Raw genomic sequence first — 23,278 nt, 5'->3', positions numbered from 1 at the left:
GAGCGACCAGGTACAGTGAGTTTCTGGTGTATAAGATTTATTCGCGATGTATTTGGTGGTAGGTGGTTCGCAACAGGTTTAAATCGCACGGAGTTGCGATTTGGTGAAATTGGACCTTTGGAGGCAGTGGGAATTCCTCGGGGGGGCGTTATGAGGAAGAATAGGGGGGCCAAGGGTTGTAGCTTGGCAGATAGGCGTACCGTCAAGAGCCCGAATCAACAGAGCCGCATTCAATTATATATTGAGAAAGCAGCAATTACTTCAGCTTGAGGTAGGTGAATCGCACAAGAGAAGAATGAATTATTTTATTTTTCAATCTCAGGGAAAAAGGGACCCTCAAAGAAATGAAGCCGATCAGAGCGGGTCTCCTTCATTGGACGAGCCACGGGACCAAGTCAGGGACTAACTGATTAGTCATTAAAAGGCGGGTGATAGTGGAGTCTTTAATTTGGAAACAATAAGATATGATTGGTTAATTTAGGTTCCTTTTTACTATCTTTATCGCGCAGGGTTAAAAATTGGTTAAATTTTGTTAAGTCAATTCGCTTCTAATCCATGGTGTGACCCTCCCCCAGCCGCAATATGGCCAGACCTAGACAATAAACTTGAAAAAGCTATGTCTTTACGGTGCTCCCTACTCCGATGACAGAATTTACTAAATAACTTATCTCACCGTCGGCCCAAAATCCTGACCCCCCCCCCCCTGCCCCCTTTCACACTCTTTAACTCCTCTCTACGGAGTAAACCCAGTTCAGTTTCAAGTCCCTGACCCACCTCTTTTTCCGATCGTCATAAAAGAAATGTTATTGTGGGTCACTAAAACGGCCAGTCAAGTCAATCAAGGAACCGTGCTGTGATGCAAGGAAAACCCAAAACAGGTCCTGTCTCCAATCATTGGCCTTGTGTCCCCGCTGCGCCCTGCTCTCCTGCAGGGAACCTTTTTTATTTTGTGTGATGATGCACTTCTAAAAATATGGAACAGAGTAGAGGGCCAGTTGTCTCAAATGTTGTTGTTCCTACCCCTCACAGTCGTCACCCAAATAAACAGCTACCAGCCACCGTGTATGAACTATACCCTTGTACGGAGTACAGGGGCAATAACTGGGATGGGTTTGGATGATCAACAACCTCGTAGTGGCAAACCCACGCTAAAAAAAACACACTAGTCACTAGAAGCGGTTTTGCCCGCTCACTTCAAATCTTGCCATGTGCAATGTGTATATCATGATTTTGAATGGAATATCCTGCTTGTGTATATACATTGCATCATGCAATCTTGGAAATAATTCCTGTGGCTTATTTTTTAAGCTTCATTTTTCTAGCCGTCAACTGGTCAATGTTCTTTGTTTATATGGATTCCAGCTTGGAGGGTCTCCAGGGCTGATAAGCTCACTTTACTGGCCCGTGTGATAGTCAATGTCCGAGTAAAATACATCAATACTAGTAGCACCGAAGATCAACCACTTGACTTTGCCGATGAACGCCCAAGTACTTTATACTATTTCAACTAAGGGAAACCGAGCCCTTGGGCATTTACCTCCTCACATGTATATGCCTTCAGCTGCTCTATCAAGCCTTCTGGTCCGCTGAGTAGTAACAGCCACCAAGGGTCATATGCATATACCGCCAGCATTTCAAATGTTTATTCCTGACTTCAAAATCAATCATCATCGCAGTGATCCCAAGAGTTTCCAGATATATGGGCATGTTTGATGTTCATATATCGTCACAGAAGAGTATGAATGGTTCATCTTCAAATATTCCTCGGTGTAGTACTTTTCCAAGGTTTGGACCTTGAACATGGAATTAGTCTCCCAGGGTCGTCAAAGCAGGCTTTGAGGGTATCTTTTGCGGGTTCATCTGAGGAAGCAGATTGGTGAGTACTGTAAGATGTACAAACTATGTATGCCGTACCAATAACGGCCTAGTTGAGCTTGAGTTTGAACTCAATGCTCCAATATCCTCAATACTTAATGCAAACCCTTGAAAGAAATGTTGTGCACTCTCGTATCGTCTCACTTTTCAGATTGCTTCTTACCTATATTTGGGCTGGTACCCCGCGATCAGATACCTGGGCGTTTACCATCATGCAGTAGGCCCTGGCGGGAAGCGAGCCACGTACGACAGCATAAACAAACATCTTGGCAGGTGACCTAGTCGTGCGGCTGCAGGGTCCATGTATACATGAATCAGTTGACCTGCTTAGATTTACATTTGAGATTTCATATCTCGTTTTTTTTGGATGCTGAACTAAACGCGCCAATCTACGTGGTCAACTACACCACCAACGATACGTGCACATGCGTACAGGCGACAACTTTTCTGAAACGGTGTGTTTCACAGGAAGTTGTCAGATGTTTAACTGCAGGGAATTTCTAATCGGGCTATTTACGTGTACCCATGAACCTATAAAGTCCAGTCCATGTGTAGATCCTTTGTATTTACAGGGTACATATTCCTCCGATATTTTTGCGATGAATTCGGGTGGGGTTGCGATAAAGACTTGGCCATGACATAGGGGGGCGTTTCTTAGTAGACAGCTGCGGAGTTGAGAGAGTCTTATATGGAGCAGAAATGTAGATCTTTGTAAAAGCACAATGATTCTGCGTCATGGGAACTTCGAGTTGAAATCTTCGAGAGTATTTCAGGTTTTTTCTTTGTTTACTTGGCTATCGGGATGCCGTCTGCCGTCGGATTTACCCGGGCCGTTTACCAGTGCCGACTATCTTAATTTAAGCGAACTCCATTATCAATCCATGGATAGAATCAGGATGAGATATTGTACATGAAGATACTGGAGGTTCAAACTTTTAGTTAAATGGGTATAATTTTACTGGGAGATTCATCCCATTCCTAGAAGAATAAACTTCAAGTTTGTCATCCCAGGCTCAGACTAAAGTACAAATGTGCAGCAAACTTGAAGGTGTGAATAATTGGGTTTAGAAGAGATGTACATATATATATTTACTATTACGGACTAGTGGAATACTCCGGGCGCATTATGACCAACGTTGAAACCCTGGAAAAAGAACTCGAAGAGTGTCCCTGAAACTTTAAGATTAAAATGAGCCCTGGAGACTTAGCAGTTGGCTCCGAGTCTTTATGGTCCAGAAAATCACTTCAAAAATATAACGCAGAGACAATGATAGGTACTACCTAGGTATTGCAAAAATCAAGTTGGCTTCAAGTTTGACAAAAAAATCAAAAAGAATGCCCTCATCCAGACTCGAACTGGAGGCCTGCGGATATCGATCCTGTTACCAGGAACTTCATATGTAAGATATGAGACCGCCGTCATAACCACCTAGACCATAAGGGCAGAAGATGAAGCGGTCGGCCTTTCAATGAGATATAGCCAGAGGACACATAAGATGAATTGGGATATACCGGACTTGAACTTGATTTCAGGGCCATAACTAGAATTATTTCCAATTCTGTGAGGGGTCTATCATTGTAGTCTGTTGTGGGGTTGCATATCATCTGCTCTATTGCTTTTAAGGCTAGTCTTCAAATGTTAGCCGTAGTAACCGCATTCAAATGTTATATTTTTCTATGCATGATAATTTGACATTGAAGAGAGTACTGTAGCTACTATAGAAACCTATCTCTCAAATGCCTTGTAGGACTTGATCTACCGGTGGTTAATGAATGTAATGAAAATTCTTTTCTAGAAGAGTTGAAGATGTATCACATAAGTAAACAACTTTCTTCGAAAATGTGAAGTACTCCAAAATGGGATGAAAATTTGAAGTTTTTGTCTGGAATGCCCACTCCATCACTATGCTCTAACCAACAGCACATGAATCATAAAGCCAAAAATTTGAGAGTCTTTCACTAATCATCCGAATTGGTGTAGTGGCTAACATCGTCGTCTCTCACACGACAGCCGGGGGTTCGATTCCCCCATTCGGAGTTTCTTTTTGCGTTTTGATTTTTGGCTCTTGATATTTTTTTGGTGTTGTGGACCCGAACCGAAGTTGAGGTTTTTCTGTGCCGATTGCCGATGCTAACCCGCCGACGTATGCCGAGCCGATGGCCAGCTCGGTAATGGCATCGGGTTCCAAGCAAGTGCTGTGATATTAGTATTTGAGGAATTGATTGATTTCTTCACCTATATGATATATCACATGGGTATTGGATCTGTGATCAGTAGTCGGACTACATAGACTTGGCGCCTAGAATAGCATCCAAGTTCCTGCATGTCACGATCGAAGTAATGCATAGTATATTCAAGTTCCAAGCACTTGAGGTTAAAGTTGATATTGGTATATTAGGGACTCAAATCTTCAAGGTCATTTGACATCATGAGATACACCATGGAATCCCTGGGTCCACTTGAAGGTTTACACCTGGGCAAAATTGAATCAAAGAGAAGCAACCCTCTTTACCTCATTCGCAACAACTTCCTTCAAAGTCGCAACAGGTGGCTCCCCAATAATGCCATTAGCTCGCTCAGCATAGAGAGTACCACCCTCCGTCCAGATTCTCCGCAGTGTAACAGCAGTCGCAGGTCCAAGGCCATCATCCCACGCCTTCTTCTCCACCTCGCGCAAGCGCTCCAGCGGTGTGTACGAGACATCTGTCCAAGGTGCCCCGGTAGTCTGGCGCTCGAATTCAGCTTGAATTTCTGCGGGAGTGGTACTGAAGGAGTTGACGCAGAGAGGACGGTTTAGTGTTTCCGGAGAAGCAGTGAGTAGTGTTGACAGGACGAGTGTTCCGACACTAAGAGAGTTGGTACGTTAGCTCTGACTCATGATATTTGCACATATCAAACTCAACCTTGATCTAGAGATGAAATCAAAACTTACTCTTTCATAGTCGTCAAGCTAACTTTATCCTCGCCCTTTGCGCCCAGCAAAACGGACTTCCGAGCCTTAACATTCCAACCACCAGCTTCTTCAAGTCCAGGCGCGAAATGAAGGTACATCTCCGCAAATGGACCCGTAACGACGTAGGCGTAGTCCAGATCTTCGCGCGAGATCTCATTCTCAAGCACAGCGCGCACCTTGAGTTTCAGTTGATGGGGCTTTTCGCTTGCAGAAGCTGGACCGTAGGCAATGTCTGTGCCGTATTCAGAGGGGAGGAAGAGCTTGACGTCTTTGCTGGCAGCTGCAAGGCGGATGAGGGGTATTTGTTGGGCGAGGGTTGTGCGGCCGAGGGCTGAAATTACAGTGTCGATTCCTTAAATCGGTCCAATGTTAGTTTTAATTCTCCATCCCATTCGCTTAGGATGATATGTAGAAGCAAATTTGATCGAGTTGGGGAATCGTATTGACGACCAGGAATAGTACATACCTGTATACGCAGCCTTAACAGCTTCCTCATCTTCAACATTGCCCACAATGATCTCAACATTCTGTTTCTTCAGCTCATCCAATAGTGATGTCTTAGTTTCAACTGTACGGGCTGAGGTAAAGATAGCAATACGATCGAACTGTGAGCGTTTGGAGAGGATGGCATCGAGGATGTATGAGCCAATGGTGCCAGTAGCACCGAAGAGGAGCAAGTTCTTAGGAGCCTGAGCCATAATTGATTTCTCAGCAGGTTAATCAATTGTAAATTCCAGTTCAAACCAGGACAAAATATATGCTAAATGTAAAATTAGAAAGGTGGCTATTGATCTCATAAAGCTCCTCGGATATGAATAGTGTGGGGTCGCGGGGCTTGCTTATCAATCGTGAAATTGGGGTTGAATTTATCCGGAGCAAGTTTACTAGGACTGAAACCGAATCCTATTTGATGAAATGAAAGGAATTGGCTAGAATTTAGGATCGTGATATATGAGCATGTAATGAATGATGAATTATTATTGGATTAGAGATGAGAATGGTGTCAACCATGTGGAATGTCTTCCGGTGGAAGATATGGGACGAGTGGGATCCGTCGGATGTACATTACTCCCGAGGTCAGTATAAGCATAAAATGAAAACTTGAACCTATGAGATCTATGTATACTACTAGTACACTGAATTATTTTATATTATATTCTAAGGTTCAACTTGAACGTTGAAAATCAGGGACCGAGTTCTCTTTTAACTCTGGATTGGCATCAATTTTAAGCCCGACCCGGGCCTTTCAGCCCATGCTTAGTGATAAACTTGCATCAAAATTTACAGTACTTCCAAGGTCCTGATATCTAACCCAGAAGCTTGGAATGTTTTTCGTGGAATGTTTGCAAGTCACAGCCATCCATAGACTGGCAATATCAAGCCTTGGTCGCCGTTCACGTCATATCCAGCTCTGGAGATAATGTAAGTTTGAAATCTCCAGTTTTGGCAATAATTGTTCTATTGCATCTAGTATCGGTTGGGCTTTACTTGTAAGATAAATGAAGGAAGCTTTTAGCACAATAGATCTGTTTTTGTTTGTAATTTTCAATATTCATTTCATCTTAAATAGGCCTTTACCTCTAATTGACAACCTTGGAAGATCGGAGCTTTACTTACCAGTACCGGATACTCAGATAAAATCTTCAAGTTGATTACACCAAAATCTTTATCGTTTCTCAAGACCAAGGTGATGAATTTCTAGAGTGCGCTGACCTCCACGGCAGTTGTACCAACCACACACCCCGCATGGTCCCAGCGTCGTGCGACATTATCTGAACTGAGCGAGCTGGGATTGGATTCCTCATTCCCATGCGACTCAACATGGGGCCGTGCGCTGGCTGGCTCCGCCAACTAGCGGCTGCAGCTGTCTGGACATCGAACGGGGTACACCATAATCGACAGGACCAGTTAATTATTGGTCCCTTTCCCCGTACAAGGGTCTGCAGCAATGCAATTCCTGTCACTGGGAGCCCCGCCATCCGCCGTCATGCTGACTTGTAAGACATTATCTCCACTTGTGATTCAAGACTTTCGATAACCGTGCTCCCCAGGAATATCATGCCTTGTAGCCTTAAGGATGAATGTACCATCCCCCAACCCGTCCTCATCAGAGTCAAATGTGATGGACACTCCCAGGAGCTCCAGTCCTAATGGCGAATATGTTGCGCTTCGATGGAAGACAGCCCACGCAGAGTGCAAGCGATACCTCAACGAATCCGATCACAAGAGACTTCTAGAATACAACACCTGTGAGGCGCTTCTTCAAAACCTTCAACAACTGCAAAATAATTACGGGACGCAGACCTTATTGTTAAATGGAAAACGTATTGCGACGTCTTTGGATCATTATCGGAATTTCACGCTTGTGTTAGCTGTTGCTTCCCAGCGCAATGCCATAAATGCGGCCTTGTTGTGGGGTGCTGTCAATCTAGCCGTGGAGGTATATGCTTCTCGTGGCATTTTGTTTTCGAATATCGTGGATATGATTGCAGACATGGGTCATGATTTGGAGATGGTAAATTCATATGATTGGGTAGCCGAAGGGGAGCCACAAATGGAGAGAGTGCTTGTCGACATCGTTGTCGATGTTATTTTCTTTTGAGTTCAAACCACGAGATTCCTGCGTCACCATCCAATAGGTAAGTTAACGCCCAGACCTGTCTCAAGTGCATGGTGAATTCGCTCAATAATTCCACTTTGATGAAAGTCAACCTTGCAAATACAGCGTGGCCGGCTGTTTGTACTGATTTTGACGCCACGTTATCTCGCATACGAAAACGTCTAGCTCAGTTGAAAGACAGAGTCGAGGCTTTGAGTATTCAAAAGGCCGCCATGATTGCCAAGCAAGCTTCTGGAACAACTGTCAGTGGTCCGGCGCGTTACGCGTGTAGATATTGGACCACTGCGGCCATATACTCTAGCTCTCACTTGCACGTGGAGATCCTTCCCTCCTCACGCTTCCTTCAATACGTGTTTCTGGCCTTCTTCACTCGTAGACATCCAAATCCAAATCCTCCAACAACAACGACTGCAACGGTTGTTTCAGATGGGTCGCTACCGTGTATTATCATTCCATTCCCTAGGAATACCGCCTTTTGTGGCCGTGAGTTGGAGCTCAAGAGTATCAGAAATGCACTAGACCAGAACCCCAAAGCCCTCGAATACAAGATTCTAGCTCTCATAGGCATGGGAGGAGTTGGAAAGACTCAAATTGCTTTGAACTATGCATTTAGTCGAGCGGATAGTGGAATGAAGGCGTTATTCTGGGTCAGTAGCGAGACTTCCCTGACGGTGGCTGAAAGCTACACAGAGATTGCCATGAGACTGCAATTAGAAGGAGCTAGCACTGATGGTGCACACCTGAAAAGTCGATATCTTGTGAGCAAATGGTTTCAACAAACCAGTGAGTTTTCGAGCCTCACTCCGACTTGAGGATACTTGGCTAAATTTTTTTGAATCCAGAGGTTGAATGGCTAGTAATTTTCGATAATGTTGAAGACTTAGCTGTCTTGGATGGTTACTGGCCAACCTCTTCGAGAGGTTCAGTACTTATTACATCCCGCCATGAGAACGTAGCTTTGGAGGTCAATGCTGAAGCCTTGAAGATATCCCCATTCTCAGCAGAGCAGGGCTCAACACTTATACTCAAGACTCTTCACAGGAACCCTTACTCCGAAGATGAAAAGAAAGGTTCTGAAGCGCTCTCAACAGTGCTACGTGGTCTTGCATTGGCAATCACTGTTGCTACCATGCAGATTCGATTGAAGAGGATGCCGATCCAAAAATTTGTTCAGTCGTAAATTGAAAAGCGACCGTCATTACAAAGCTCTTCGAAGATCAAGAATATCTTTTACAAACATTCACTTGATACGGTGTGGAAGACGGCCTTTAGTAGCATGGATTCAAACGCCGCGTTCATTTTTGACACAGTTTGCTTTTGCGCACCGGACAATGTGCCAATGAGCATTTTTGAGCATCCTGTTCCTGGTCTTCAACATGAAGATGATGCCAGAAACAGTTATGAGTAGTAAGTTTTCAAGATTTTGTGTGCTTTCAAAGAACATCACTTTCTACCTAATGTTTCGCCTATCATCGTGTTCCGGATTAAAAAAACAACTGACATAAGACAGCCCCGAAGATGGACTTGATTCATTGCTCCTGGCCTCTTTGGTTACTCAGGATGAGCTAGGAGACATACCAATCCACCGAGTTCTTCAAGAAGAATATCGAAAATGGTTGGGTCCAGAGCGCCAGTTGGTTAGTTTCAAAAAGGCAGCCAAATTACTTTTGGGTGTATTTCCGCACCAAAAAGATGGCCGATCAATGCATCTCGTATGGTCTATTAGTCGAAAATACATCATTCATGTCGTTTCCCTAGCAGATCTCTTCAAAAGAAATTCCTACCAAAGCCTCCCTGCGGAGCAGTTCTGTGACTTTGTTGAGCTTTGCTCATATGCAGCATAATAAGATCCTTAGAGCAAGACCCAAGGGCTCAAATAATGTTTCTCAGGTACCTCTTCGAAATTTCCTCCTATAAACAATGTACCGAGTTTGCCGTCACTGCCATCGAAGCATGTGGATCCAATGAGACTTTTTTACTGGCACATCTATCCCAGACTGCGGGATATGCCGAGCGCGAACGAGGACATCCCAAAGAAGCCGAAGTCTATCTCGAGAGAGCAAAGACCATACGCGAGGGACTTCTACCTCCAAACCACCCGGAGATTGCAAACATCTACTCCTCTCTTGCCGGAGTCTATATCTCGAGTGGTAAATACGATAAAGGGCTAGAGCTTTTCCAGGAAGCTGTTAAAATTGACCTAACAACCCCATACGAGGAACAAAAATCGATAATCTTCCGAAGATATCTGAACATGTCTACTGCAGAGCGTCTGAAAGGGAACCTCGAAGCTGCGTTGGAATATGTTGAGCTTGCCACGCCATACATTCTTGACTCTTTTGGAGCCGAAACTCATTTTGACGTCACGTATGTACAGCCCTTCGGTTTTCTCCAGACAAACTGACGAAAATACAGGCAAATATGTTACAGAGGCAACATCGCATACGACATGAATGATCTTCCTCAAGCTCAGAACTACTATGAGCACGCATGTCGCGGCCATGTCAAGGAACAGGAGTTCCACCCCGCGCATATCTGTGCAAATTACAAATTGTCATGCACTGAAATCAAGCTTGGGAGACTCCGTCGTGCAATGTGAGTTTCCCCTTATTTCTTAACTTGTTATATTTTTTTAGCCAAATTATTTATAATTCCGAAATAGCGACCGGCTGCGATACAAACACTATGCGAAGTGTGCGAAGCCTCAAAAGACGATAAAGGAGATACTGCTCGGAACAAAAGAAAATTAGCAGAGGCGCTGATGATCCTCGATGAGAAAGATGCTGAAGCTGCAGTGTTAAAGGAGGAAGCTGAGAGTATTAGAGCAGAGCTTCAAGGGGGCCGAGTTTTCGAATTTGCCGGATAACGACCACAGCTACAGTCTACTCGTTGCTCACTATTTTCGATAAGTATTTTGAAGACACAGCCCTGCAGGGAAGATAGTGTTAAATCACTTAATGATGACACAGAGGGTACATCCATGAGAGGAAGAGAGAAGACAGCACAGCCTTGGAGGCAAAAAGATTGGCGGCTCGAAATAGAATGGAAGCTTAGGGACAGAATGAAATTTTTCTATAATCTGAAATTTTACTTAACTATAAGAAACCCTGGGACACTCTTTCATATGCTCTCAGTAGCTGGCTAATAGCCACGTGGGAATGAGAAATTCAACATTGACGTTGTTACTTGCTCTTAGTAGAGTGAGACCACTGTTCTGAGTGTATGGAGAGTCAGAACTACTTCGCCCTCACTTAAGAGGCTCGTGCGCCTCTCTCATCTTTCAACCCACACAAAAAGAAATACCCGGGTTATTTCAGTTCGTGCCTGGGCGCGAAGCTATTGGCTCTCGCTAAGAGTCCAGCTTTGCCAGGGCGTTACCCTACATAGTACGCGCCAATCATAAATAACAAGGAAGGCAACTAGTGAGGGCTGAGCTTGGCATGATGAGCACTTGAGAGAGTTGTCTGAGGTCTAGCAAAACATTTTGGAGGCACTTGGGGCTGCTCTTTGCGCTGAATTAGGGTGGGGGCTGAGGCAGCGGCGTTATATTTGAAGGTAGGTAATAATGACCAATCCTTAATCACAGCCTCACCAGTTGAATTTTCTCATCAATCTATTCAAGATCTCCTGAGGTCTCTATCTTACTTGAGACTTCAAGTTCTTTATATCTCGGAGCCGTTACCCCAACTTGAAGCGTCCATGAATACCGATACTATACAGAATAAGCTTGCGGTATCGTCTTTAAACAGGAGCATTTTCCGACAACGTCACTTTGGTTCTGTTGATAAAGAAGTTCTGGTAGGAAGTGAGTATGAAAAGATCCCAAGATTTGGGCCATAGTGCTTAAATTTCTGTATAGCAGAACCTGCGACCGAATCTGACAGCCATCCAAACATACCTCGAGTGCCTCACTGGTCGACCCCATTTAAGCGGCTCTTCGGAGTTTTCCAACGCCATCGCATATGTTGCATACATTAAAGAGACCATTAAATGGATCTCCGCATCACTTTTTGCACCCATTAAGGGCTGCTCTCTTCCACCAAACTCATTCGCAACCGATAAACAAATTTTCAAGGCTCTAACAGAGCTAGCAGCAGGGATGAAAGAGAACTCGCAATGGAGTGTTAACTATGGGATTAATTCTTTAGCCGCAGCAGATGTATTCCGCATAGATCTAAGCGCAGAAGATATAGTATGCGCGGCACATATTGTCTTTGTTATGAGTGGGTGGATTACAATGCTCTTCACCCCTCGAATCCCCACCTCAGGCGCTCAGGATGGTTTACAGGTTGATTTTACTGGCACACGAAAATTTCTCACATCATCTCAGCCCATGGAAAAAGCCGAGAGACCTTTGGTCGAAGTACTCAAGGGGGTTGGGGAGATTTTGCCAGTGTGTGGACAAGAGACTTCCACGTTCGATGCAGGTGTGGTTGATGGTGATACGCTGGAGGTGGCAAATCTCAACCTGGCAACATTGATAAATATTGGACAAATAAACATCATATGGGTAAAGTCAGTCAGCTCGCACTTGGAGTTCGGCAGCCTTCATCGACGGCTGTCTTTATTCTGCATGCCTTCATTCTGCCTGTTGAATCTGGACAACAACACACCATGCGAAAGGTCAGAAATACCCCAACCCGCTTTCTCTCGAACAAAACGAGCTGACGGAACTTTAATGAGTATAGTATTCTAAATGACTTCTACGATGACACAGTACTCACCTCGAGAGTCCTTAGCTCGGGACATCCTTTGTTCAAAGAAATACTTCTCTCTTACAGACTTATCTTTGCGGACGACTCCCAAGCTCGCTCTATCTTCCACAAAAAAAGAAAAAGAGCATGCGAGAATTGCACGTGGAACAGCTACAGAACCCTATCTAGACAAGCTCTGCGGAGAGAAACCTCCATACAAATCTTACCTTCCTACATTCGGGTCGCCTCTTACTGTCTCCTATTCCAAGAGCCGAGATTTCCCATACCTCGCAAGCAGACTCTCAGATCTGCAGTCATACATCCGGGCTCAGCAACCTAACAGATGAACGGCTTTATGGTATGACAGACAGATTTTGCTGAGCTGGTATACATTTTGGACTGTAGTGGTCTTTGGAGTGGTCGGCATTTCTTGCTCGATTATACAGGCTGCCTTGGGAGTGATACAAACGGTGATTGCATGGAAGACATATCAGGCGCAACTTGTCTCGATACAAAGGTCCTGATATCTCTTCTACCGTTGAAACTAAAGTGCAACGCATATTACAACAGTGACGGGACGTTGGATTCCAAGGTTACTACTACTCGCCATGCTCTTGATTCTGTCATTTGATATAATATTAACTCTGGACTGGTTTAGCCGATAAAGCCAGACATTTTGTATAAATATTTGGCACTGTTTCTTACTACTTGAACTCATAACTCGAAATCCAGCGACCATGTCCTACTAGTGTCTACCATGGAATTTCCGAGCACGAAACTGACTCGGATCCTTTTTCTTTATAAATTTCAAATGTTATAAAAATTTGAGATCTTAAGTAAGATTCAATTAGTTTCATTCACCATGGAATTATTATTTTAAATTATCAATTAATAAAAAGGTATGTGACGCAATTTTCAAAAGTAATTATAAAGGAATAAAAGAATTGGATTATTGGAAAAAAAATAAAGATTCAAGTTATAGTCATTTATGATATAATTCCATAGATAAAAGAATATATTATATTAAAACAATGAACTATAGGGTTGCCAAGCATGAAGATTAAAGTAACCTCCCTGCCATTTGACGTGTCCATAGTTTTCGATCAAATCGCTGTTCCAACAAAGCCTGGGCATCACCAGCATATTTAAATGTCTTCCCTGAAACTTCCACCGGCTCTTCCTCGTCATCGAAGAAAATCAAGCAATCTGCTTCTTCGTATGCATTGGTCTCATAGTATGCCAATTTCTCAGCCTCTTCTTCGGAATTCACAATATACGCATACCCGGGAACTTCCTGGCCAGATTCACCATCAATCAAAGCAGGATAATCGCCCCATTTTGCGAGCGCATATCCAATTAATTTCGCTTTCCGCATTTTAGGTTCATCCGATATGTCGATGATTCTTTTGAGGGTTTTGGGTGCAGTCAAAGTTCCGTAGAAAAAGTAGTACACTGGGTACTTTGGTGGGGGCACATATTGCTCCCCTTGAATATTCGTCAGGTAGTCAGCTGGCGCAGAGCGAAGCATCACTTGGAATGGGGGTCAAACCCTCATCTTGCACCCAAGAATCTGGAGTTCCATGTGCTGGGTTTTGTTACGACATCTTGAGGTACAGAGCTGGAGAAGATGATATCTGACAAGAGGTGGGGAATTTTGAGGGGCGGGAAAGGGGGGCACGTAGAGGTAAGTCAGAACCTACCAGTCTTGGTCTCGAATTCTGGAAAAAAAAGCAGCGCTAAGTCTTTAAGTGTGCCTTTCCTCCAAGGCTGCTCCGATTTTAGAGCTCCCGATGACTGGCGCAAATCAAATAATACATTCTCCACTAGTCACCTAAGAGTCAAGAGTCAAGACACATCCAAGACATCCATGCATCTAGCCGCTTTTCACCTAAACCCCCCTTTTAGCGCCCAGTCAAAATCCCCCAGGCTGGAATTCCTGTCTCTCTGGCTCTCATAAATACCAGTCCCGTCCCTTTCTCCGTGCTGAACTCATATAAATGCCCCAACGAAGATAATCATTACGAGAATTTACGACTAGCCATCGGTGTCCACATCTCTTCATCATACTGAGTAGTCAGTGTACCTTCAGCATTCATAATGAGATTCCGTGATCTCAAGCTATTCCACCCAAGTAAAAATAAAAAGGATAAAAAAGACAAGCAACAAGATGAGCCAGGTAGCGACTCTGTCCGCCGATCACATTACGCGGAAGACAGATCCACGAAATATCCGCCGATCGAAGTTGTTAAATTTGACTCAGACCTTCATTCAAACACGACCTCTGCCTTTGCTGACCCGTCCGTACTGGCAAAGATCAGAGCCGACCAGAGCAAAGAAACCTCCGAACAAATCATTCTGGCCCCAAGCCCTACAAGTTGTCCAAATGACCTGTGGGAAGAGGCATTTCAAAGCCTTTCACCAGAGGAGCAACAATATCTCAACGCCATAATCGAACACGCGGGTGAAAGGGCCGATCCAAAAATAAAACACATGAAGTTTCCACATAAGGGGGCTGAGGCTCTCATTGCAATTGCCGAGGAAAAGCAAGATGAATTGAAAAGCCGACGCTGGAAATTCAACGTCGACGGCCATGAAATCGAGCCAAGGACCTACACAGAACGCATAATTTCTTGTTTGAGTACTGCTGGTGATATCGGTGTCCAGCTTTTACCTCAACCTGCAAGCATTGTCTGGCCGGTAGTCAAGGGTCTTATGCAGGTGTGTTTCACTTAATTCCGATAAAAGCTATATTTACTGACATCAAGTTCATCTAGGTTCCTGTTCATGCAAATCAGGAAATTGGCGCCGCACTCATGACTGCAGAGATGGTCGTTCGATACATTAGCTGTGGCCATTTATACGAAGAGATTTATCTCGAAAAGATCGAAGGCGAACTGAGGGAGAACCTGAAGTCAGCTCTAGTGAAGCTTTATGCGGCATCGTTGAGACTCTTGAGTTGTGCGCTGAAGCAACTGAAAACTCCTACTGCCAAGATATTGATCCTCGCCTTTTTGGACCCTGAAAAAACCCAAGATCAGGTCTCAAGTTTGGAGAATTCCTACTCTGATCTCATCAAGATTACTCAGATTTGCCAAGCCCAACTCAACATCGACATCGACAACCGAATCATCAATTTCCTAGACAAGTTTAACGATATTGACAGTTTTCTCCAGAAAAACTTCAGCAACCTTTTTGAGCAATTAGACGAAGAGACGTTGTCGAAAATCCTCGATTGGATCTCACCCATCAAGGAATCCGATCAGCATCATAAGTTCAGAAAGGGCCGGACGCGTGATACTTGTGAGTGGATCTTGAAAAAGCAGGAATTCCAAGATTGGGAACAGAGCATGTCACCAGCACTGATATGGCTTCAAGGAACCAGTAAGTTTTCTTTTAGAATTTTCCTGTAAGCCTGCGCAAGTACTGAGATTTTTTAATTAAAGTGGGCACTGGAAAGACCGTCTTGACCTCCAGGGTCATTGATCATCTCATTGATAAGTCACAACGTCCCCAAGACAGAGTAGTATATTACTACTGTCGGCGTGTCAATGAATATGAAGACCCGGAAAATGTTATCCGCAGTCTCTTTCGTCAACTGGCAAAGCCTACTCCGACCTCGAACCGGATCCGCAGGGACCTCCAAGCTATGTTCAAGCAGATGCGAGACCACACATCCCAGTTACCCATTGAAGACTGCAGAGAGCAGCTTCTCAAGTCATTAGACCAATATGGCCAAATCACCTTTGTCATTGATGGCCTTGACGAATGCAAAAAAGAGACGATAAATGCATTGTTAGATTGCATCGATGATCTTTTGGTCAACAAAGAACATCCTACAAGAATATTTCTTTCAAGTCGTCCAGATTGGGATACCAAGAGCCGTTTCAACTGCTGGCCCTCTATAAAAACCGACACTTCCGATAGCGGTGTCCACAAAGACATCGAAAAGTTCATTGACGAGGAACTACTCAAATTCGCTTGCAGCACAAGGAGTGAATATGAAAAATATGAGCGACGCATAAAGGATAGGCTTTTGGAAAAGAGCAACGGCATGTAAGTTTATCTGCATGATACTCATGAGCCCATGAAGAAGAATTTAACCAAATCGTGGTAGGTTTCAATGGGTGTTCCTACAAACAGCGCGTCTCAAGCAGCGTCTACTCCCAGAGGATGTCCTCCAGGGCATTGAAGAAATGCCAATCGAACTTCCCAAGGCATATGAAAATATCTATCATGTGATTTCTGAAGGAGAGTCCCAAAAGGCGCTGGTTGATCGCGCGTTCATCTGGATCATGTGTTCAAGTGCACCTTTGACGAGTGGAATACTTCTAGCAGGTGTATGCCTTAGTGGCGACCGTGATACGGCACACAGCAGAATCTCCGAGGATGATATGCTCAATTTTGGGCAAAATTTGATTGTCTTGGATGAATCTCAAGGTCTCTGGAGATTCTCACATGCCTCTGTTGCAGAATTTGTTGAAGAGAAGAAAGATCTTTGGAGCTCACAGGAGGCCCACTCGTATGCCGGGAAAGTTTGCCTACGTTATCTCATGGTTGCGTATGGAGAGCCTTTTGGTGATAAAGACATACATTCCTGCAGGACATCCAAATTTATCACACCCAAAATAATTTCGATTTCGGGTGAAAATGAGGATGTCTTTCCTGCTGATGATGAATTCCTGCATTATTGTCGCCACCATTGGGTATTTCATGTCCAACGAAAATGGATACCGCAGAGATTAGAGGTGCCGGACCCTTTACTGGAACTCTTAAATGCCTTTTTTAGTTCCAAAGCACGGAGTGAATCGACCTATCAAAGGTGGCTTAAGCACATCAAAATGGATTTGAAAGGGAAATTGTCTTACTGGCACGATTCGACTTCCATGTTTTACTATTCAAGTTCCAACTTGAATAAGATGGACATCAGAGATCTATATCCGTCGAATTTTCCTGTTCTTGCCATTTGTCGCTTTGGTCTCGATGCTATATTTGCAGAATGGTGGGACAAAGGCCAAATATTACCCTCGCACACAAATGAAAAGGGAGAAAGCCTACTAGAGCTCGCTTGCAAGGTCAGATCTTCTTTGATTTGCAAGAGGCTTGTAGAGAATTGCACTCCTGATTACTACCATGGCCGCGCTGGAGACGCTCTCAAGATTGTAGCGGCAGATGGCTCTTGCGACATAGTTGATATTCTTTTGAAGGATACAACCTCTCTTGAACTAGCTCAATCAGATCATGGAAATGCACTTAAAGCTGCAGCATCAAAAGGCAAGATTGAAGTGGTCAAGGCTCTTTTGGGAGACAAAGCCCCTTTTGGTCTGTCCGAATATTATGAAAATGCCCTCGCAGCTGCAGCATCAAATGGCAAGCTTGAGGTTGTTCAATTTCTGGTTGACAAGGGAGCTTTAGTTGATCTACAACTTGAGACTGATTATGAAAGTGTCCTCGCAGCTGCGGCATCATGGGGTGAGCTTGAGGTTGCCCAATTTCTGATTGATAAGGGAGCATCTGTTGATCTGCCCCTCCAAGGACATTATGGAAGTGCTCTTGCAGCTGCGGCATCAAGAGGTAAGCTTGAGCTTGTCCAATTTCTGGTTGACAAGGGAGCTTCCGTTAATCTACCCCTCCAAGGACTTTATGGAAGTGCTCTCGCAGCTGCAGCATCAAGTGGTGAGCTTGCGGTTACCCAATTTCTAGTTGAAAAGGGAGCTTCTATTGATCTGCCCCTTCAGAATACACATTATGGAAGTGCTCTCGCAGCTGCAGCATCAAGTGGTGAGCTTGCGGTTACCCAATTTCTAGTTGAAAAGGGAGCTTCTATCGATCTACCCCTCCAAGGACTTTATGGAAGTGCTCTCGCAGCTGCAACATCAAGTGGTGAGCTTGCGGTTACCCAATTTCTAGTTGATAAGGGAGCTTCTATTGATCTGCCCCTTCAGACTGGATATTATGGAAGTGCTCTCGCAGCTGCGGCATCAAGTGGTAAGCTTGAGCTTGTCCAATTTCTGGTTGGCAAGGGAGCTTCTGTTAATCTGCCCCTTCAGACTGGACATTATGGAAGTGCTCTTGCAGCTGCAGCATCAAGTAGTGAGCTTGCGGTTACCCAATTTCTAGTTGAAAAGGGAGCTTCCATTGATATACCCCTCCAAGGACGTTATGGAAGTGCTCTCGCAGCTGCGGCATCAAGTGGTAAGCTTGAGCTCATCCAATTTCTGGTTGATAAGGGAGCTTTTGTTAATCTACCCCTCCAAGGGGAGTACATAAATGCTCTCGCCGCTGCGGCATGCAACGGTAGATTTGAGGCTTTCCAATTCCTTGTTGATAAGGCAGCTTCTGCCAATCTGCCCCTTAAGACTGGAAATGACGGAAGTGCTCTCACTACAGCTTCAGATGAAGGAAAGACAAAAGGTGTCGAAGCTTTGTTTGCTGCCAAGGATATTCCACATTCATCTCTGGAACATAACGGGCTTGGCCTTGGGCTAGAGTCTTCGGAGGATGAGATATTCGAAGGATTGGAAGCTCCTATGTCAATCAGTCATGAATACTCAGGAATGTTAGGTAGCATCTACCTACTGTAGAAGGGAGTAGGTACCTAGTAGGTCCCCAGCCCATGGGTACATACCTACATAGGTAGCGAGCGGTGTGATATGTGACCAAGTAGGATGTTACATATATACTGGTATGGATAGTCCAGATGTCGTTCCGTGCATGCTAGCAGAACATCAGACCTCTTTCACTCAAGTGCTTCTCCATCTAGGTACCCTGGATCTCCGAGTCTTTCCTTATCCTATTTAGATTCCCTACTACTAGTACCCCAGTAGTGGATCTCTTCTCTCTACCCTCTCATAGTTCGTAAATATCAATTGATGGGATGGGTTGGTTCCCCACTACACTACCCCAGGCATGTAGCTTTCAGATGACGGGATAAAATGAATGCCTAGGTATGGGTCGTGCTACAGCCACCTCCAGGGCTGGGCAGGTGCCGGGTGCCCAGCCCAGGTACCCAGTGGTGTAAAACAAGTTTAAAACACCCTGAGTGACTACCTCACACTGGCAGTTTAATCTACCACAGTTTCTGCCAGTGTTATAATGATTCCCGAGGTCACTGGCAATATTCAACCTTGGAATATTCCTCAAAGTCATAGTCATACCACTCAAAATGACTTAGAGATTACTGAAAATTTCCACATGATTAGGGAAAGAGGTACAAAAGCCAACCATATAAATAAATATTCCATATATAAATTCAATTATCTTGTCTTCATCTCAATACTATTAGGGTGGCTTGTAGCTCACATGCCTATTTAGGACTAGCGTTGGACGGCAGAATGGCAGATTACCAGAATTACTATTACAATGTTCTGCCACCGCCTTCTAAATTTGGAGGCGCAGTTTACCTGAACTTGGATGTGATTTTAACATGGGTAGAAATGGTGACCGCCACTGGCAGTGCAACCACCTGTCCTGGGCAGGATTATACCTACAGCCTAAGTAAGGCTTCTTGGGCATATAACCTTACCCCGGTAGTACAGTCCTTCATATTAAGTTTAAGATTTTAAACTATCAGCTTAGCTTGGATTTTGAGCAGTCTAAAATAGGGTCAAGGTGATTCAGTTTAGAGTGGGCACATCGAAGCTTGGGATTTCTTAACGCTGTATATACAATCTTGGAAGGTACCTAGATCGCGACTTACGATAGCGAGGTGTGTGAGGTAAAGTACCTTCCAAGGTTGGATGTTAGCCCCTTGGAGGGGAGGTTACCTAGTCCTCCAAGGTTGTCAAAACCGTGTAAGGGCGGTGGCCTAGGCGGTCTGTAATTTATTCCCAAATAGGCATGTGAGCTGTGGCCGTTGTAGGCCACCCTACACGAACCCGGCAGTACTATTCACCGCGTTTCTGTTGGCTCAGGTACCCGTTGTGGTACTGGTGGCTCAGGCTGTAGCACGACCCGATGAAGATCCTTATTGATTCCGGGAAACTTCATGATCCCACTTTGGCATTCTTGCGAATCCCTTGCGTACCGATTCCCTCCCCAGATATTTGCGCTCCAACACCGAGTGCTTCCTATGTACTACATCAAATCCGTTACCCGACCTTTCCAAAGCTCTAAGGCCTTTCCTTTTTCAAAAGACTTTCAATCTTGAACCTCGGCGGACTGCGGAATTGAGGAAAATGCCATCTAGTGAACAATCCAGAAAGTCTCATTCAATTTGAATAGATTTGATAACAAAAATTCCTACTAGGAGGGCTTTGAGGGGGCTATAGCACTCTCTATCGTTTTCAGCAAATTTGAGTTTAGTCGGAGAGTTTGCGATCTACTCCAGATGTCTGGTTGCCTTTTTCGAAACCAACTTCAGGGAATTGGAAATGTCTATAGAGATAAGGCAACTTTACCATCCATAAACCTAACATATCCTACTAGCACTACTAGTAATAGTCACAACTTGAACTTCAATGTTCAGACTTGAATGCTGAAACCCCCTCCTCTATTGGAATTTCCCAAGGGACAGCTACAGGTAGGCCAAATTATTTTTATACACTTTTTAGGGGTCATATACTTTCCTTTAGGATATCTATTACAGCCCGGCCATATAATTCACGTGGAGACTGGATTTATCACGTCTCTGTTACATACCGAGAAAGATTGCCAGTGGACACTAGGTAATTTACTAGTACCATCTGGTGATCTTGAGAGCGATGAGGAAGACGAACTTGCAGCAGATGACGCAACGTGAACGTTGGGAATTATTGGAAACCCTAAAGAAAGAGCTACTCCCATCAATGTCTCTTCCCACAAAATGGAGATACCAGAGAGCTCTCGATCATGGTTCATGATGATCTCTCAAGGCAAAATATTCTCCTGCATAATAGTGGATTCACATGGACTCCATAGGGTAAAGACTATCAAATACCCAAACCTCCGGATCCCCAAAGAAAGCCTCCATATCCCGTTCGAAAAGCGACTAAAGGAAGTGTAAGCGAAAGCCCTAGACTATTGGAATTGAATACCTACATTCAAAGTACTAGAATCCGCAAATGGTGTTTCGATGTCAATAGCATCCAGAACATTCAAGTTATTCGGGAACTTCGATTGTCCAGGGAGTGGATTTTCCTAGTAGCATGAAATATGAGCAACGTCTTCCATACTCAGTATGCCACTGATATTTCAACTCACCCTTTGATCAGGAAGAGAAATAATCTTCTCTTTCGCAAGTTTCATGTCCACTTGCGAAGCCATCACTCGATAATACTGTCTCGACACCCTCTCCACAGCCTGTACACTTTCCATAACTACTTGCTCCGGCGAAAGGGTTAATCGCAACAAGGCACGTCCGGCTGAGATGTACCAGTGATGCGTGTACCCTGTGCCAAGATGCAAGATTCGATCTTCCAGCAGATTTAAACCTTTCTCGATGTATTCTAGGAATGTAGGCGTATTGGAACTAAGAAGTAGGTCATCTGTGATTGTCAACAAGGCAGCCATCAACAACCAGGGAAGAATTCAGTACTTTTGAGACTTATCGAGATATATGAATTTTGACATATGACCAATGCGGCGCGGAAGTAATCGTGGCGAAGGAGTAGGAGCATTGAGTTTTGGCATTCATTAAGTCGTACATATTGATCGAGTATGCTAGCTGCGGCGTCAAAGCAGATCATTCTAGATAGTGCATGTCGAGAACTGCTTTCCGATTGTCGAGCGAAGGGACCATGAAGCATGATTAAGTATTGGCGGAGTTGAATATCCAGTAGTGTTCTCGCTACTAGCGAGAATCCAGGTTTATCCGGAGATGATTGCACGGATCTCCAGGGCGGAAGTTGTTGGAGTTCCTTTGTGATTAGTTCCTCGTGGTGCATGACCTCTTCATATCGTAACGGGGAACTCATATCGTTGACCATTGAGTTCAACTTCACCCGTAGTGAGAAGCTTGTGTTTGAAAAGTAGAGAAATGAGCTTGAGGTGTACTCGACAGAGCCTTGATTCTCTAGTTCCTCCGGCTGAGGTTCGTCAGTTAGATCTTTATCCTCAATATTCTGCACTCCCTTAGTATCAGTGAAGATTCCCGCTGATGTAGAGATCATTCCACGATCAGTCGAAGATTGAAGCTCCAATTCAGTCATAGTAACCCATAACCGACGTCTCATTTCACGATCAAATGCCGAGATCTTCCCTCCTAGAAGGACTGGATCACGGTGGAATCCAGCAGCCATCGCCTCTCTAACCAGTGTACCCGCTTCAGTCCAATGTCGCTTCTTTTTAACTGTGTTCACTTGCTTGGAAAGAACTAGTAAACAACGGATCTGCCAAACAGCCAAGTAAATGTTCTTCTGACTGTGTGACCGAAGCCAGGACTCTGATGCCTCAATCCACATAATTGCGCGCTCTCTTTCTAGTGAACTATCGCCAACATATTGAGTTTGCTTGTTGCGTTGGATGCAACTTGTGCAGGACATTAATAGTAAGACGATGACAACAAAGGCTGATGAGGTTGATTGGTGATCTCGCGAGAACTTGGCATATTCTTCCCAGAAGCTTGGGACATGGATGATGCGATACACAGACTCGAAGGTATCAAAGTAGAGATGCACGAGTTCATCGATAGTTCTGCGCTCAGGAAGAAGGTATGTGAAATCAAGTTGAGGTGTAGACAAAGTGTTAACTTTTTCTACTTTCCACTTTTTATGCCGATTCTTCAAATCATGTTGAACGCCATATAGCGACTTTTGATTTCTGATAGCATCTTTCATGAAAAGACGAAGTTCAGGAAACTAAACCAAATCAATACTTCCACTTGGAGAAGCCTAACAGTTTTAAAGCTGAAATGCTGAAGGTAGAGTCTTACATGTCCGATAAGACTAGCAGGATTACTTCCACCGTAATACTGCGTCCTAAAATTCTCACCTCGAAAGATCACCGTCCGAATAGAATCGTGTGTCCTCCCAGGAAACGGAGGCTCCTCATTATCAGCCTTAACAGCTGGCCGCTGATGCTCATGTTGATATACAGAAGCCGCCCGCGCACTAAGAAGTTGCCAAGTACCTGTTCCCTGATCCGCTTCGAGATTAGATAGTACCCGACTCCCAGCTGGAACAGATCGCTGTCCGTAATTATCATGGGTTGAAATACTTCCA

At 44.4% G+C, this 23,278-nt stretch overlaps 6 protein-coding genes across 6 annotated transcripts; 3 read left to right on the top strand and 3 right to left on the bottom strand.

Moving 5' to 3' along the window:
* Positions 1 to 4,364: 4,364 nt before the first annotated feature.
* Positions 4,365 to 5,527, bottom strand: N7483_002064 (uncharacterized protein; the record flags this gene model as incomplete). The annotated part of the gene is made up of 3 exons (XM_057085501.1): positions 4,365 to 4,722; positions 4,809 to 5,181; positions 5,296 to 5,527. 3 exons carry the CDS (start codon positions 5,525 to 5,527, stop codon positions 4,365 to 4,367), a joined length of 963 nt encoding a protein of 320 aa, XP_056951650.1.
* A 1,379-nt stretch (positions 5,528 to 6,906) lies between these two features.
* Positions 6,907 to 7,431, top strand: N7483_002063 (uncharacterized protein; the record flags this gene model as incomplete). The annotated part of the gene is made up of 1 exon (XM_057085500.1): positions 6,907 to 7,431. The coding sequence occupies one exon, from the start codon at positions 6,907 to 6,909 to the stop codon at positions 7,429 to 7,431; it is 525 nt and encodes a 174-aa protein (XP_056951649.1).
* Positions 7,432 to 8,015: 584 nt separating this feature from the next.
* N7483_002062 (tetratricopeptide repeat protein) lies at positions 8,016 to 10,315 on the top strand (the record flags this gene model as incomplete). Its single annotated transcript, XM_057085499.1, has 8 exons — positions 8,016 to 8,232; positions 8,292 to 8,625; positions 8,722 to 8,856; positions 8,960 to 9,086; positions 9,446 to 9,816; positions 9,865 to 10,044; positions 10,112 to 10,141; positions 10,192 to 10,315. 8 exons carry the CDS (start codon positions 8,016 to 8,018, stop codon positions 10,313 to 10,315), a joined length of 1,518 nt encoding a protein of 505 aa, XP_056951648.1.
* Positions 10,316 to 13,203: 2,888 nt separating this feature from the next.
* On the bottom strand, positions 13,204 to 13,671 carry N7483_002061 (gamma-glutamylcyclotransferase family protein; the record flags this gene model as incomplete). The annotated part of the gene is made up of 1 exon (XM_057085498.1): positions 13,204 to 13,671. The coding sequence occupies one exon, from the start codon at positions 13,669 to 13,671 to the stop codon at positions 13,204 to 13,206; it is 468 nt and encodes a 155-aa protein (XP_056951647.1).
* A 569-nt stretch (positions 13,672 to 14,240) lies between these two features.
* Positions 14,241 to 18,724, top strand: N7483_002060 (ankyrin repeat domain-containing protein; the record flags this gene model as incomplete). The annotated part of the gene is made up of 4 exons (XM_057085497.1): positions 14,241 to 14,861; positions 14,918 to 15,524; positions 15,587 to 16,196; positions 16,258 to 18,724. The coding sequence occupies 4 exons, from the start codon at positions 14,241 to 14,243 to the stop codon at positions 18,722 to 18,724; spliced, it is 4,305 nt and encodes a 1,434-aa protein (XP_056951646.1).
* Positions 18,725 to 21,628: 2,904 nt separating this feature from the next.
* N7483_002059 (fungal specific transcription factor domain-containing protein) lies at positions 21,629 to 22,894 on the bottom strand (the record flags this gene model as incomplete). Its single annotated transcript, XM_057085496.1, has 1 exon — positions 21,629 to 22,894. One exon carries the CDS (start codon positions 22,892 to 22,894, stop codon positions 21,629 to 21,631), a length of 1,266 nt encoding a protein of 421 aa, XP_056951645.1.
* Positions 22,895 to 23,278: the final 384 nt, after the last annotated feature.

Source organism: Penicillium malachiteum, assembly GCF_028827825.1.
Source record: "Penicillium malachiteum strain IBT 17515 chromosome Unknown utg000001l:1.0-8184562.0:1.0-8186909.0, whole genome shotgun sequence".
NCBI lineage: Eukaryota > Fungi > Ascomycota > Eurotiomycetes > Eurotiales > Aspergillaceae > Penicillium > Penicillium malachiteum.
Note: the sequence above shows the minus strand (reverse complement) of the source record. Positions and strands in the feature narration are given on the sequence as shown.